At 36.8% G+C, this 17,736-nt stretch overlaps 1 protein-coding gene across 1 annotated transcript in view; it reads left to right on the forward strand.

Moving 5' to 3' along the window:
• Positions 1-17,736, forward strand: part of l(2)37Cd (general transcription factor IIIC subunit l(2)37Cd) — a 48,432-nt gene that overhangs the window by 14,539 nt on the left and 16,157 nt on the right. The window contains exons 3-4 of the mRNA XM_090370494.1: positions 1,029-1,292; positions 4,837-4,973. Of these exons, the coding sequence (XP_090226620.1) occupies positions 1,029-1,292; positions 4,837-4,973 (401 nt within the window). The remainder of the gene's footprint in view (positions 1-1,028; positions 1,293-4,836; positions 4,974-17,736) is intronic.

The following is a 17,736-nucleotide window of genomic DNA, read 5'->3' on the forward strand; positions in this document are numbered from 1 at the left end:
CTGTTATCACCTTGTGGAGGACCTCACTATCTTCAGTAACCATTCATTGCAGCTCCTGACAAACCTCAGTGTAAACTTGCTCTTGCTCAGGTGTGAGTAGCCTTGGAACCCAACGTGCACAAACACTTGTGGTCAAATGGTCATGGAGAATACTGTGTGCTCCCTACTGATATTCTCAACATCTTTGCCCAGTTACCTTACTGTTATGACAGTATTCTCTCATGATTACAGAAGCAGTGTTTATAGTTTCTGTGGTGGCAGCAGTGGTTGGAACGCCAGGACTGCCAACTTTTGTAATGTCTTTATTTAAACAGTCTAAACCAGTGCTACTCAAAGTGTGGTGCACAGACCATTGCTGGTCCCCGAACTGTTTGTTACTGGTCTGCAACAATTTGTCCATTAACTGGTCCATGACAGTTTGTATTTTACAAAAGTATCGGTCCATGACGGATTAATAAAAGAAACTTTTCCTTCACCACAGATAGTTTGAGAAGCACTGGTCTAAAACACCTGTGAGCTGTGCTATATGGAAGCTCAGATTCACTATAAGTCTCTTAACATTTAATATGCTTTAGCTGATGTTTTCTTGAGACCGAAACAAAATTTGAGAGCAGCATACTGTTCCTTGCGTATTACATCCATTATTATATAGGTGAAACTAAACAGACACAAACTCAACTGACTGCGAAGGTCACACCGTGTGCATGAGTCAACTGCACGGTTGCAATGTGATGCAGCATGGTTAGGGCTCAAATTTAGCACTTTCCCTTAACAAACCCATGCCGTGTCTGACCTATAACTGCAGTCTTGTTTAGATGATCCTTTAGTGCTTCTTTAACGAGTGACTCCATTATTTTCCCCTGAACAGAAGTTAAACTAAGAGAAATAGCAAGCAGTATGGTTGTTCATAAAAAAATTATGACCATTCTTTATTAACCAGCCCTCATAGATTTCTTACTATATACAAAATTCCTTTTATAATAGGTGAAATAAAAACTAAAAAAATCATTTGTTTTTCTCTTTCACAGGTTTAATGGATTTTCAGATCCTTCCAATGAAACATACTGGTGATAACACTTATAAATCTATTGTGCAGGACATTGTTCCAAGTGGAATAAATCTTAATTCATGGCTCAAGAAAGAAGCTCCCATTTTTCTGTTGCCGCCTTTATTTTCTCGAATAGAGGCACCTTCTGCTTATCATTATCGTCGAGAAGCACAGCATCGGGTACCAAATAAGAGTTTTGATTTTGATAAAAAGAATTTTCTTCCTTCCCACCTCATTGCCAGAAGTAAGCAATTATTTTCTATAGATTGCATTAAAATTTCCCAATGGTTTAGTATTCATTTAGGCTTATATCTAAATAAAAATATTTTTCTTAACTCTCAAACATAGATTAAGATACTGTTTGCATGGACTGATTTCTGCAGCATCTCATTAAAGGATAACTTTTCACAGCTCCTCAGTATTTTCAAAAGGTTGTGATAAATATTGAATAAGTATTGAAATTTAAGTAAAGAACTTTCTTTGTAAGAATTGTTAATTCCTTTTCTATTTATTGAAATTGGTGTGGATTGATTTGTGTGAAGGATCACAAAACATTTTGTTAACTGGAATAGTCAAGTAACAGATCTCTTCTAATTTTAATATATCTATACTTGTATAATTCCTTAATCATCTGTGTCATTATGCTCACACACACACATGCATTCATGTTTATTATTAGTGCTGAATTAGTTTCAAGTATCAGGAAAGTTAGAAAATAGTTTTTCTTTAGAAATCTCATGATGAGAAAAGATTGGTATGGGGAAAATTCTTGATATTATTTCTATTATAGAGATAACAAGTAATAATGGAAAATATCAATTATGAAAAGGTGACACATCAAGCTGCTTAATGTGAAAGAATGAGTGCTTGTGACCTGTGGGTTGGACAACTTGAGTTAAGCCAGGTGAACCTAGCCTTGCTTAGTCTCCTTGTCCATCTGTAGGAAGTGATTGGGGAGCTGTGTTTTGATCCAAATTTTGATTTCTCCCTCCTGGATAGTGGATTACTATAATAAAGTAGTGATCCAGGAATTATTATTGAGTGATCTTTCCTTTTATATAGTAGATCAGTATTTCCCAATGTTTTTTTCAGATATGAACCACTTTTATATTTGAGGTTGGGGCCATAGACCACAAAATATTAAACTATACATCTAAGTATGTTAATAACTATTTTTTAAATACAATCATATGTACTCACACTTTACATAGGTAGTATAATCGAGTAGTTAGTTATAGGCATACTTGTGTTTCCCATCACTCTTAATAGGATTGTTACTTACCATGAAGAAAGTTTTTTTGTTTTATTGTTGAGCTTCATGGACCACTTTTGTAAGTTACATTAGACCACAACTTTGGGAAATGCTGCAATAGATGAAAGTGAAGACCACTCAATCAAAGCCAAGGCTATGTTTGGATTCAAAATTTTTATTCCTGGAATGTTAAACCTTATAGCAGACAATATGTATAAATATAATGTTGGATAATATGAACAAATAATATCTTCAGTAATAGCATTCTTGATATCAGAAAAGTATTATTTCCCAGCTACCTTACTTTCAATACACAATGAGATAAATTAAAACCAAAACCAAAATTCAGTGAGGAAAATAATACATAAGTGGGTACCAACATGGAGAGATTAATTTTTTTATGGCTATAGTTCTCCATTCAAAAAAGAATTAATGATGCAGATCAAAATTGAGGACCATACTGTAGACATTAAAATTTGCACTGACATGATTCTAATACATATATATTTTTTAATATTTACATTAAATTTTTTGCTGCATACAGTCAAGCCAGCATGCCTACTAGAGCGTGAGTATCTTTTTTTATAACACAACGTGGTAAGCAAATTATCTGCTATTCCTTATGGCCCAGATGAAATTAGTTACTCTGTTTTCTTGTGCTAACCTATACAATTACTCAGTTTTCTTTGACATTAACCTATACAGTAATATCCCGACTTTTGCAAACTCGGAGTTACGCGGTTCTTGATTTTTTCGTTTGGTGTATATCTAAAATTAGCTTACCAGTGATTTGGAAGTCAAATCATAAAGCTTGGGTGACAGCTTCCGTTTTTGAGGACTGGTTTGGTCACCACTTAATACCCGAAGTCGAAGGTTATTGCAAGTCTAAACAGATTCCATTTAAAGTGATGCTTCTTATTGACAATGCACCCGGTCACCCTCCTTCCACCCTAATTAATTTCGGCCCACATGTGAAAGTTGTGTTTTTGCCTCCAAACACAACCAGCTTGCTTCAACCGATGGACCAGGGAGTCATCAAAACATTCAAGGCTTACTACACGAGGCGTTCGTTTGCACGTCTGAATGAAGCTATGAGACAAAATAGTGAGATATCTGTTAAAGACTTTTGGAAACAATTCAATGTTTTAGATGCCATAAGAATCATTGTAGAATCTTGGGATGAAATTCACAAAAAAACATTGAATGGTGTCTGGAAGAAACTTTGTCCATTTTTTTTCAAAAACGAGACGAAAACAATGCCAGAAACTGATCATGTCGCTCATGTGATAGAAGAAGTTGTTAATCTTGCCAGGCAATTAGATTTGAAAGTCAGTGGTGATGATGTCAACAAGCTGTTGGATTCACATAGTCAGGAGTTGACAATGAATGAGCTCATAGAGATGCGTGAGCAAAACGTCACTGAAGTATCCGACACTTCAGACCCAGTTCCACCAGAGAAGCACATGACAATTCCAAGTTTGACAGAAGGTCTCAGCTCAATTGAAAAGGGCTTAAAAATTTTAGAACACAGACTCCAACGAAGAACGCATTATAGCTACAAAGCAAGGAATAAAAAAATTATTAGTTTACTACGAAGAAATTCTGCGTGAAAAAAAGAAGGCGCTGTGTCATCAGACGAATTTGTTAGATTTTATAATGCCATCGACATCGAAATAACTTTTTTACGTAACTCATTTATTTTTTTAATACATATTTTGTATTAATATGTATAAATAACTGCAATTTTATTAAATATTTTTCTTCTAAACTAGTGTTTTTGTTAGTCCTTGGTCCCAATTAAACAAAATTTATATGTATTTATATGCAAAGTTGTACCCTGACTTACGCGAATTCGACTTAAACGATTTTTGTCGGACCCACCTATCGCGTAACTTCGGGGTATTACTGTACAATTACTCGGTTTTCTTTGACATTAACCTATACAAAGAGTAACATAATAACTGTTAATTATTTGTTAATAATAATAATCTGTCCTTTATTTATTTTTTTTGCACCATAAAAACCAAAATCAAATCAAGTCCTTTATTTGATAATAAAAAAAAAAACAAGAAATACTATTATAAGGCCTATACCACCTGTATACCCAGTGCACCTGGTTGAATGTACTAAATAAGTAAATAAAAAAAAAAAAACATAGAGAACAAAATTGTCAGTCAAATAGATTGGACCGACCACATTACAATTACCAAATGACTTGGCAAGCACAGACTTATCAGTATACAGTAAAAAAAAAATATGTATTACAAATCATATTAAATCTGCTTAATTTTCTGACCATAGTTATGTATAAACCATTTTGGTGCACAAAATCTTAATTTTGTCATTATGTGCTCAAACATCAACTGTAACTTCAAGTCATGCCAGTCATTTATATTTATCAATCAGTACCATTTGAAATTTATTAGTGCATTAGCTGATTAGCTATCATTTAATGTATTATTATTATTATTATTTTTTTTTTTTAGGAAATTCTTTGTATTTTCTCCAAATAGTAATGTTACCTACTCTGTTATAGCTCGACAAAGAAGAGGAGGATTTCCAGTATTTGTTAATTTTACAGATACAGAAATACCAGTGAAACCAGCTGAAGAATCAGTAAAACAATTACATTATCGTCCTTATGATCCTAAGATTTTGAATAAGCTTAAAAAGGTAGATTACATGAATTTCACTTTTGACATTAGAAAATAACATAATTAAGTTTTTTTATTGTCTTGTTTTTTTAACTTTGAGAAAGCTATTGTCTTTCTAATGTGCTGAAGTTCCTTCCAGAGAAGGAAGATTCAATAGTAATAATATTGAATCTGATTTGGTAAGTCTGGAGGGGGGGGGATCATTGTTTTTATTTCATTATGTTACATTTTATAGTCTAATCAAGAAATGAAAAATGCATTTGTTCTTTGAAGAGTATTTTGTGGAAATTAATAATTACTTTTCAAAAGGTAACAACATAGACTTTATATATATTTTTTTCAAATTAATCGGTTTATTGTTTGCTATCCAGGGGTGGAAAAGAGGATTTCCTACAATTATGGCATGTTCAGTTAACTAAATAGAAAATTGCAACTGATGTCAATATTTTGGATCCACTTTAGGATTCATTCTCAAGACTAGTTGTTGTGTTCTAGAGGGCAGTGAACTTTTCTGAAACAAGTTGTAAAAACTGCTTTTTTGTAAATAGTTTTTCAACCTGTGTCTGAAGAGTCCAGTCAATTTTACAGTATTGAGATGGATTCCCAAAATGGATCTGAAGTGTTGATGTGAATTGATACTGTAATGATGCAGATCAAATTTTATTTGTTTAATCGAATATTCTTTTATTGTAGAAAATTCTTTTTTCTATCTCCTGGATAACAGTCATTAAATCATTTAATTTGCAAATACAGTCAAACTTGGTTATAATGAGCATTAAGGGACCAACAAAATTTCCTTGTTATATAACCATTACTCATTATACCAGTGATTGCGGAGATGGGGAAACTCCTGGGGCCGTTAAACAATGAACACTTTATATCAGTGATGAGTTAAATCTACCTCCTATTTTTTTAAATTCTCAACAACTTGATAAAAAGATAGATTCAAAAAACAAAAGAAATATTAGAGAGAAAAATAATATAAGTATATACCTACATGTTATTTGTATTAATATGCTTGTATAAACTACAATACACTTAATATTAAACACAGTTTATTTGGCTGTAATTTTAAAACCATATGCTTAATACTAAACACAATTTATTTCTCTGTAATTAAAAACAATACTATTTAATAATAAACACTATTTCAATTAGTCTTTATTTATTAATCTTAAAATTGATGTTTGTTTTGCAGATTTTGTCATTGAAATCTTTCCTGATTTCTGCCCAAACATGGTCAATCCATTCATTTGCCATTATTGGATGTGCAGATCGAGATTCTCCACTAATTTTGTATAAACGATGTTATGCCAGTTTTTAAATCGATCTAGCCAACTGTTGTTATGCACAAAATCATTGCACCCAAAATTAATCATTGCATTTTTCCGCTTGAGCCTTCAAGATCGGACTATCTATTGAAAATCCAGCACTTCTCTGTGGGGTGAACCATTGAAGCAATGCTTCATCAATGTTTGTAACCTTGCACGTTTTAAATTTTTTTTTTTGTTTTTTTTGGTAATGTTCTTTTCCAGTGCCAATATGTAAACATCTTTATTCTTCCACACTGTCGATACACTTGAAGAGCACAAAGAAACTTTTTACACACTTCAACATTTTTTGCACCACGTTCTAACTCACGAATAATTTCGACTTTTTTGCGAATCGAGAGGCACTTTCTTTTGTTATTAGACTGGTTTCCAAAGGAAGGGTTTGTTTCTAACTGATTTTACTTTAAAATGATAAAGTGAGCTACCTACAAAGTTCTTAAAGTCCCAAAATGCAAAAAACATTTTTAGAAGTCCCGAAATGCATAAAAATTTCTTAGAAGTTCTGTTTCCAAAATTCTTAGAAATCCCAAAATCAGTTTATGGTTCAGTGAATACAAGACAATCTGTAAATAGGGTAATGCGACAAGCAGCAATGCACTATTGTATAGCCCCGTCCCCAAAAGGACAAGATCAAAAACCAGCCGCTAATCCAATGCGATGCAGGTGGTCATAAAAGATAAGTTGCCCTTTTCATTTTTGTCTGTTCCACGAATTGTGTTTTTTCGACTACCCGAGCAATTAAGAATGTTTGCATTGTTAACAAAATTTGTTCAGTATATCTGTGTAGTATGCTCGTTATAACAGCGAGCGATTGTATGGGAATACACGTAAATTAAAATCATTATGGTTTTTTGCTCTTTACAACCGTGATCTCATTATTTCTGTGCTCGTTATAACCAAGTTTGACTGCATATGTGGAGTCTGTGTGGTTACCTTTTGAAATTTAATTGGAAAATGTATTTTCCTTTAACTAATTTAGTAAAACTTTTCTTGCTTTTACTAGTTATATGTCCTTGCATCTGTCCTTATTAGATTATTAATTTGTTATCTCTTTGCCATTACCTTACTGCCCTGGTGAAATCTTTCTCCTTATGTTTTGCTGCTAATAAGTATTTTCCCAAAGTGATTCAGATAGGAATGTATGAAATTAATTTTCAAATCATTTTGCCACAGCTTCAAGTGAATCAAATACAGACATTGTGGGGATATCAGAGACACATTGTCATTCAGGCATAAGGGATGCAGAAATTGAATATGGGGACTACAGTGTGTACAGAAAGGACAGGCACAGTGGGAAGAGAGTATTGTCTAAGTTAATTGTATTAAATAAAAGGCAATGCATAGAGTTGACATGGGTGGACAGTTTGGTGTGACATAAGCACTGGGAAAACAAAAATGATGATAGGAGTGTATTATAGGCCTAAAGACTTTGATGAGTATAACAAACACCTATACAGAGAAATAGAGCAGGCCAGTAAATCAGAATGCCTTAAATGGGGTATTTTTACTTTCCAGATATTGAGTGGAACTTGTGGGTTTCTTACTCACCCATTATCAAGACTTTTGTGGATTTATTGAATGACTGTTTTCTACAGCAGTGTGTTAGAGAAGCACCAAGAGAAAGCAATGCTCTTGATCTGATTATCAGCAGCTTCATGCATTATGAACCTGCAAATAAAACTCCTCTGAGTGGCAGTGATCACAGTGTACTGATGTAAGATTTACTTAATGACATTACTGTGAAGGGTAAAGGGAGGGTCTTTTGCTTTTGTAAGGGTCTCAGGCAGTTTTTAAATTGTGTACAGTGGAACTGTCTGATGCTGTTACCAACAGCAAATTCTAAATGGGAAGCATTCAGGGAAGTAATAGAAGTTACTAGGCTTTTCATACCAACCAAGAAATACCATTCCAAGCTTAGACCTAAATGGATGTCAGATGAACTGATGAGACTGGTAGCAGAGAAGAAAAAAGCAAGGGATGCATATAAATTATCAGGTGATAGAGTTAATTGAGGTATTTGTCTTTGTCATTTGATTAATAATCTGTAATCAAGTGACAAAAGAGGTAGGCAAGCTAAAGCAGATTGTCAGAAGTCTCTTGCAAAGAATGCCAAGAAAAGCAGCAAAGAATTCTTTACTTATATTAACAGTAAAAGGAAGAGGTTTAATCACATTGGTCTATTGATATTGATGGTTTAACTGTGGATGATCCTTCTCTGGTTGCTGACAAACTGAATTTTTCATCTACATTCTTGCATGAGAAGTTCTTTAGGGAGGGGAATTCCAGAAGTTCATTAAAATCTAACAGGGTGTTAAATGATTTTGTGATAATTGTGAGATGGAAGTGAAAGAGAAATTGTTGAGACTAAGCATAAAAGAGGCACCTTGGGTGGATAGAATCTATCCAGTTAATTTAGGGTGAGCAGCAAAGGAGTTAAGCAAAACCTTAGCCATAATTATGACAGCATCATTGTAGTAAGGAAAGGTCTCTGTGGACTGGGGATGTGCAAAAGTATCTCCAATTCACAAAGGGAGATCAAAGGGTTACATGAGTAAGTATAGATCTGTTAACTTCTTTTCCTGGGAAAATAATGGAGTCTGGTTAAAAAAGTAATGCAGGACCATCTAGACAGGAATGCACTTATACTGCAGTTACAGCATGGGTTTTTTATGTGATAGTCTTGTCTGACCAATCTGATTTGATATTATGATACAATAAAAAAGAACTGGATAAAAAAAAAGAATTTTATGAAAGTATATCAGGCTTGATATTGAAGTTTGTAGATGATACAAAGGTTGGCAAAGGTTAATGACAGTAATCAGAGTAAGCTTCTACAACAAGATCTAAAAAAAAAAAATTGCACAGGATGGGCTGAGAAATGGTAGTTGAAGTTTGACAAATGCAAAGTGCTGCATATGGATAGCAGTCATCCCAGATTTACTTATCAACTGTGTGTTACTATGCTCAGGGTAGTGGAAAATGAAAAAGACGTATGGGTACTTGTGCAGTCAGTTATGAAGTTCTCAGAGCATTGCAGACAGACCACTAGGATATATGTCATAGGGTTTTGTCTATTTTATGCAGGAATTGTTAGCAGGGATAAGGAAGTGATTATCTTGTTGTATAAGGCAATGGTTAGGCTGCACATTGAGTCCTGCATACGGGCCTGGAGGCCTCATTTTAGGAAGGAAGTAGAGCTGCTGGAACAAGTGCAGAAAAGGGCAGTAAGATTGAAGGGAATGAAAGGGTTTTCTTACCAAGACAGGCTTCAGTTCTGCAAATTTTAGCATCTGGAGACTAGCCACTTGCAAGGTGATCTGATTGAGGTGTTTAAGGCTTTGAATGGATTGAATAAGCTCAGTGCTGTTGCCATTCTTCCTCGTGCAAAGACTATACACATGAAGAAGGGGTATATATTGAAATTGAGGAAGGATTGTTGCCAGATAGATGTGTGGTGGCTTGCCTTCAGCGAGTAGATGGTTGATTGTTGGAACAAACTTTTATCTGTTGTTGTGGAAGTGGGCAGTTTGAATAATTTCAAGGAAGAAGTAGACAAATTATTGGAGGGGATGGGCAGATGATTTGGATTTTTTTTTTTTTTTTTTTTTGCTGATGCTTTATAAGTGCGCTTTCTTGCATCATATGCCACTACTACTACTACTAATAATAATAATAATAACAACAATAATAATAATAAGACAGGAGATCAAAGAGATGTGTTATATGCAACAAGTAACGACCATCCCGATCATCGTGTCAACTACTGGTATGGTGCCAAAGGCTCTACATAACAGCCTAGCAGCAATAGTCTTCCAGCGAACACCTACAAGGAACTCCAGAAAGTTGCAATCCTGAACACCTCTAGGATATTCATAGAGTTCCTCGAGCAACAGTAACATCAGACACAGCAACCACCCTGTGTACTTGGTAGCAATACTCATCACGAATTGGAACCCCCAATCAGGGAGAAATAATATAAAGAGCAATAATAATAATAACAACAACAACAACAACTGAAGGACCAGTCCATACAGACCAACTTACTTTAAGTGCTTCCTGTGCAACTGCGCTAGTGATCACCCAGGAGGAAAGAATAAGCCAGCGCATGAAGTGGACCATCGAAATGAATACATTTATCTTGCGAGCATACTACGAAGTAATGAAGCTAGAGACATGCATGACAATGTACAGAACAAAACCACACACAAGTGATTGTAATGATTCCCGACTGTTCAGGTCACCAAACAGCGAATAGCAGAGATGGACCATCGTCAAGAAGAGCCTGATAGCTCTTGCAATCCTGGAAAAAATCAAGCAGAGTGTGAGTGACCAACTGTTAACCAGTAATGAATACGGCCATAATGGAATGAGAACTGCAGGAGCAGCAACAAGAACTATAACCCAGTGCAGCAAAAGTGGAAACAGACAAGATTGCAATATCCAGAATAGAAGAAGAGTGGAAGATTTTGTTAGCATATTTCGAAGGCATGGATCCCACAAAGACCCACAGAGACACTGTTAGCAAGTCAAAGACCACCTCAGTACACAATTATTATACAGGATTATCTCAACAACAACAAAGTAACTAGACACTAGACACTATCTGCACAGCCATTTACTATGCTGCTGTAGCTGTCACTAGGATGAATGGAAAGGAAACCAGAGAACAACATAACACAAAATGCAAAGATAAGGAGCCAGTTTGGGAAAGAAGGCTTCTGCAGAAGATGGAAAAGATAAGAGTGAAGAAAGGCCAACTAATTTAGTACCACCAGGGTAACAGAAGTAAGAAGCTATCAGAAAAATGAAGGCCATCCTTGAGAAAGACAACATCCACGGTAAACACAAGGCCTATAATCATAGGACTGATGAATACCTTGACAACTACAAGCGGAAACTCCTGGCACTCACCTAGAGACTTTGCCATTATAGGGAGAATGCCCAGAGGAAAACAGATAACAGGATATTTGATGAAAACCAGAGCCTTCAACAGGAAAATTGGACAAGAGGAGAAGTAAGGCAACGGACTTCCCAATTAGAAGGTACTCAAGCAGTTCTGCAACAGATATTGAAACTTGTGGACCGGTGAGTTAGCCATAAGGGCTGTGTCCCCTGGATAGATCTAGGAAGGAAGAAAACCAAGAAAGTACAAGAGATGACGGAATGGGAGATTCCAGACGAAGAAGTATAACAGTCAAGTAGGAAGTCCCAGAACCAGCAAACAGGAATAGATAACATCCATAACTACTGGTACATGAACTTCAGCTGCACACACAAGCACATAGCAGAGTGGTTCACCCAGATAATAAGGCATCTGAACACAATCCCAGAGTCTCTGACTCAGGGAATCATGAAGGTGAAAGCTAAGGATAAAGACACCACAAACCTGGCAAAGTACAGATCAGTCACCTATCTCCCAACTATGTACAAGATACTGACCAACTGCATAGAAGATATCAAACCATTTGGAGAGCCAAAACATGGCTGAGCTGCAGAGGGGCTGTAGCATTAGTAGAGGCATATGATGCAAGAAAGCAAACTTATATAGCATCAGCAAAAAAAAACCCTTCCTATTTCACCCAACCATCCTCCAAATGCTTGTCTAGTTCTGCTTGCACTTATTTAAGTTGTCAACCTCCACTATAATGATTGGAAGTTTGTTCCAACATTCAACCACCTGCTCGCTAAAGGAAAATTTCTGCACATCTATTCTACAACTGTGTTTCCCCAATTTGAATTTATGTTCCCTCAGGTGAGTAATCTGAACAAGACAAAGAATCCCATCAGCATTTAGCTTTCTTGCACAATTCACCATGATCTTATACACCTCAACGAGATCACCTCGCAGGTGTCTAGTCTCCAGACACTGTAATTTGCAAAACTTAAGCCTTTCTCGGTAACAGCAATCCTTTGTTCCAGTCACCAATCTTTGCCCTTCTCTGTACTTGTTTCAGCAGCTCTACATCCTTCCTAAAATGAGTCCTTCAGACGTGTATGCAGTTCTCAAGGTGTGGTCTGACCATTGCCTTATACAAGAGGATAATCACCCCATTATCCCTGCTAGCAAAATTCCAGTATATTTGACAAGACACCATGAGTGACTCTTGCAGCCTGTCAGCACTGCTCAGAAAACTTCATATCTGACTGCAAAATTACCCCCAGGTATTTTTATTCTCCACTACCCGAGGGTAGTACCACACAGTTGGTACATTACTCTGGGATTACTGCTACCCATATGTGGTACTTTACATTTGTCAATGTTAAACTTCAGTTACCACCTCTCAGCCCATTTCCTCAACTTTTCTGCATCCTGTTCCAGTAGTGTACTGTCATTATTGTCATTAACAACCTTGTCAACCTGCGTATCATCTGAAAACTTGGACATTAACCCTGATATACTTTTATCAATATCATTGATAAATACAGAAAACAACAATGGGCCCAATACCAAACCATGAGGGACTCCACTAATAATTAGTCCACAAAGAGCAGTGTTCACTGATTTCCACTCTGTCTTCTCCCACTCAACCATCCCTTTATCCATAGCAGCAACTTGCTCTTAATGCCATACTGCTCCAATCTGTACAGTAATCTTCCATGTGCAATGGTATCAAAAGCTTTCCTAAAATTGGATCCAAGTATATGATATAAAAATTATTTTTTGCATCCAGTTCTTTTTGACCACATCGTAGTATCCAATCAAATCAGTCAGACAGGACTTTACCTTAACAAACTCATGCCGTGTCTGACCTATAACTGCAGTCTTGTTTAGATGATCCTGCAGTGCTTCTTTAACGAGTGACTCCATTATTTTCCCTGGAACAGAAGTTAAACTAAGGTCTGTAATTATTCATGTCACCCTTTGTGAATTGGAGACATTTGCACATCGTCAGTTCATGGGTACCTCCCCTGATTCCATAGAAGCTCTCATAATTATGTCTAAGGGCCTGCTCACTTCTCTTGCTGCCTCCTTCAATATAACTGGATAGATTCCATCCATCCTAGTTGCCTTTCTTATGCTTAACTTCAACAGTTTCTCCTCCACTTTGCTCTCAGTTATTAAAAAATCATTTAACTCCTTGCTGGAGTTTAATAAGCTTTTTTCCTCCACTTCCCTACAGAATCCTCATGTGTGAATGTAGATGCAAAGTACTCATTTACTTTGTCAGCTACCTCAGCAGGATCATCAACAGTGAAACAATCAATATCAACTGGACCAATTTGATTCATCCCCTTTCTTCTAGAGTGTACATAAGTAAAGAAATCTTTGTTGTTTTTCTTTGCATCCTTTTCCAAAGATTTCTTATAATCTGCCTTTGCCTGCCTAATCTCCTTTGAAACTTGATTACGAACTAGCTTATATCTACCATAGTCTTCTGCTTCTGTGTCACCTGATAATTTATATGCATCCCATGCATTTTTCTTCTCTGCCATGAGTCTCATTAGTTCGTATGATATCCATTCAGGCCTAATATGAAAATATTTTTTAGTTGTTATGAAAAGCCTAGTAGCTTCCAAGATTAATTCCTTGAATACTTCCCATTTAGAATTTGCTGTTGGTAACATCGTCAGCTGGTCCCACTGTATAGAATTTAAAAACTGTCCAAGACCACTGTAGTTGCTTTTGCAAAAACAAAAACTCTTCCCTTTACCCCCGAGGGTAGTTACATCTTTGAGTCTTGCAGGGTTGACCTATAGAGACAAGATCTACAAAGTCAACCAAACCCTGACACTTTCTAGAAGTACCCATGGTGAAATGGAAGCCCACCATCAAGGTCGAGAACATCATGATCAGACCGATACCCATCAGAAGAGGAATCTTTTAGTGAGATGCCCCGAGCCCACTGTGGTTTTGTCTAGCACTCCACCATGCTCAATAACAGCAAGTATGGGTATAGCCTAAAAGTTAAGGGAGGAATAATTTGTAAACCCTCTTTCACCACTGATATACATGGATGACATCAAACTATGCCACAACTGAGAATAAACTCCAACAGCTACTCTGTATCACTGAAGAATTCAGCACTGACATCAGGATGCAAGTTTGGCCTAGACAAATGCAAGATCCATGGATTGCATCAAGGACATCCAGTCAGACGAAACTACCAGCTGGAGACTGGTGAAGAGATTAAAGTCATGACAGAGGGAGATACATACAAATATCTGGGGGATGATGCAGGCCCACCAGTTAGACTGCAAGGATATCAAGGCCTGCTTGACTGAGAAATACCATCAGAGACTGAGAAGCCTATTAAAATTAAAGCCGAATGGCATGAACATGATCACAGCCATAAACACTTACACAGTCTCAGTGCTAATGTATTCCTTTGGGGTGATCATAGATTGGACGAACACTGAACTGGAGGAGATTATGAGATCGAACAGGATAATGATGACAAGCACCCTCCGAAGTTGGCCGTCAATAGACTGACTATTCTCATTAAATGAGAAGAACGCAATTAAGAACCAGTGCAATTACTTCCAGGAAAATACAGCACCAATCTACCAAGCCATAGGAAAATAGAGATAAATGGCACACAACATTCAACCTCAATGAGGTAACCATACTGACAGAGACAGAAGAAACAAAGACAGAAAGATGGGTGAAGAAGACACTCCATGGCAGACACTACAATGACTTCTATCAAGACTATATAGATAAGATGGCTTCCAAAGCTTTTCTCTTGAATGGAAGGCCCTACCCTGAGCCTGGAAGATTTGTGCTTGCCATCCAAGACCAGGCAACCAACACTAGGAACTGCAGGAAATACATTTCTAAGGACCCAGATGACACATGTTAACAATGGCACCTGTTCCCAGAAATAATCCAGCACATCACTGCAGAATGTTGGGTGATCGCCCATATCGATCACACTTACAGACATGACCAGGTGGCTAGGATAATAGATCAGAAGCTAGTGCAAAACTACCACCTGATTAAAGAAAGTTTACCATATTCCAGGTACGAGCCTCAGGCCATACTACAGACCTCCACTCACAGACTATATTGGGACAGCACCATAATAATAGACAAGGGGATCCCGCACAACAGACCAGAGATAACCTTCATCAACGAGAAGGAAATGGCTGCCTACCTAATCGACACAGTGGTGCCCAACACCCGCAATCTCCAGAAGACATGAGAAAAAGATCAGGATGTCAAAGATATGTGGTATACAGAACAAGTAATGACCATCCCCATCATCATGTTTACCACTGGAACTGTGCCAAAGAGCCTACATAAGAACCTAGCAACAGTAGGCCTCCCAGAGGATACTTACATGGAAATTCAGAAACCCACAATCCTGAAAACCTGTAGGATAGTAAGAGTTTCTCAACCAACAGTAACAATAATACTAATAGTAACCAGACATGACCAACCACCCCATGCGCTTGGTAGCAGTACTTGTCACGGGATGGAAAAAATTCTGTAAAGGAGAAAGGATTTTTACAAGATAACATAAAACCAATAGACACAGACCCTCATTGATAGCACAGTTAGGCTCACCATCCCCCCCCCACACTGGGTGGAAGCATTAGTAAAGGCATATGATGCAAGAAAGCAAGCAAAAAAAAAAAAAAAAAAAAAAACCCTTCTCATTTTACCCATCCACTCACTCCGAATGTTTGTCTAGTTCTGTCTTGAATCTGTTTAAGCTATCAACTTCTACAATGACAGATGGAAGTTTGTTCCAGCAATCAACCATCCGCTGGCTAAAGGCAAACTTCCACATGTCTATCCTACAACTCTTTCCTCACTTTGAATTTATGCTCTCTCAAGAGCTTATTCTGAGCAAAAGGAAGAATCCCATCAGCATTGAGCATGCTCAAACCATTCAAGGCTTTATACACCTCAGTCAGATCACCTCGCAGGTGCCTAGTCTCCAGACACTGTAATTTGCAAAACTTAAGCCTTTCTTCGTAAGAGCAACCTTTTGTTCCATTCACTAACCTTGTTGCCCTTCTCTGTACTCGTTCCAGCGGCTCTATAGCCTTCTTAAAATGAGTCCTCCAGACCTGTATACAGTACTCGAAGTGTGGCCTGACCATTGCCTTATACAATGTGATAATCACCTTCTTATCCCTGCTAGAAAAATTCCTGTATATCATTGACAAGACACCATGAGCTACTCTTGCAGACCATCTGCACTGCTCAGAAAACTTCATATCTGCCTGCACAATTACCCCTAGGTGCTTTTCATTCTCTACCACTGTCAGTGTAGTACCATACAGTTGATATGTTACTCTGGGGTTACTGCTTCCCATATGTACTTTTCATTTGTCAGTGTTAACCTTCAGTTGCCACCTCTCAGCCCATCTGCTCAACTTTTCTAGATCCTGTTGCAGTATTGTACTGTCATTAGTGTCATTAACAACCCTGCTGACCTTCGTATCATCTGCAAACTTGGACATTAAGTCTGATATACCATCATTAATATCATGCTTAATGTCCAAGTTTGGACATTAAGTTCAGGTCCCTTCAATGATGTGAAGAATTTTTATAGGCAATTTTTAAAATATGGCCAAGTTAGTTTGTCTCAGTTGCTCAGTTGCATGATAGCATAGTTTTTTTCTCCTGGAAACCCAGGTTTTTCAACCAGCAAAAGAAAATTCATCTCAGAACACAGCAGTTTACAGACAATATGCAAAGAGCAATATGGCCTTTGTCGCTGATTCTCCTAAAACCCTACTACAACAACAATTAACACAGGGAAGGTTCTGCACTATGCCTCCAGTCTTTCCCCCCTCCAGAAACCACAATAGATATTTTAAAAGATTTCATTAGGTGACTGGTCACCTCTATAGAGGGTGATGCCTTTAGAATGAAATAAAATGCATTTAGTCGATCTGCTGCAACAGTATGTATTCTAGAATCCCAATAAACAAGAACAAATGATAAACAAAAGATTCTTTTTCTTTATCAGTTGTAGATGAATTTTATGTACTCATTTTATCATTAGCTTTGCAAACAAAACCAGGCAATATGTCAATCTTTGTTAGTATTGTTTTAAAGAATAAATTATTAATTGGAGCACTGTAACTGGAATCACTGTATAATGTACTAAAAAACTTGAAGGCTGCACACTTCTGTAGTCTCATTTATATCCAATGGTTCATGGTTCCAGAACATTGTGGATTTTGAGGCAGCTACAAATTTATTATTCAATATGATCATTTCTGAAGGGAAAAGATAATTGTCTATATTCATCCCTCTCTTTTGGAAGTAAAGCTATCTTAGAATTCAAAGTATCTTTGGCTTGCTGAAAGGTTACCTAGAGTCATGATGTCATTTTTGTTGAGTTGTCTTTTGTGTATTACAGATGTCTTGTTTTGATTCATTGGCTGACTTTGGCTTTTCTTAGAGTTTCTGTTTCTTTTTTTTTTGTTTAATTTTATGGAAACTTTTTACAGGTCTAATCTTTTATGAAACCCCGACATTTAAAAACAGTA

Source organism: Mastigoproctus giganteus, chromosome 3 (genome assembly GCF_048544385.1).
Source record: "Mastigoproctus giganteus isolate SK-2022 chromosome 3, ASM4854438v1, whole genome shotgun sequence".
NCBI lineage: Eukaryota > Metazoa > Arthropoda > Arachnida > Uropygi > Thelyphonidae > Mastigoproctus > Mastigoproctus giganteus.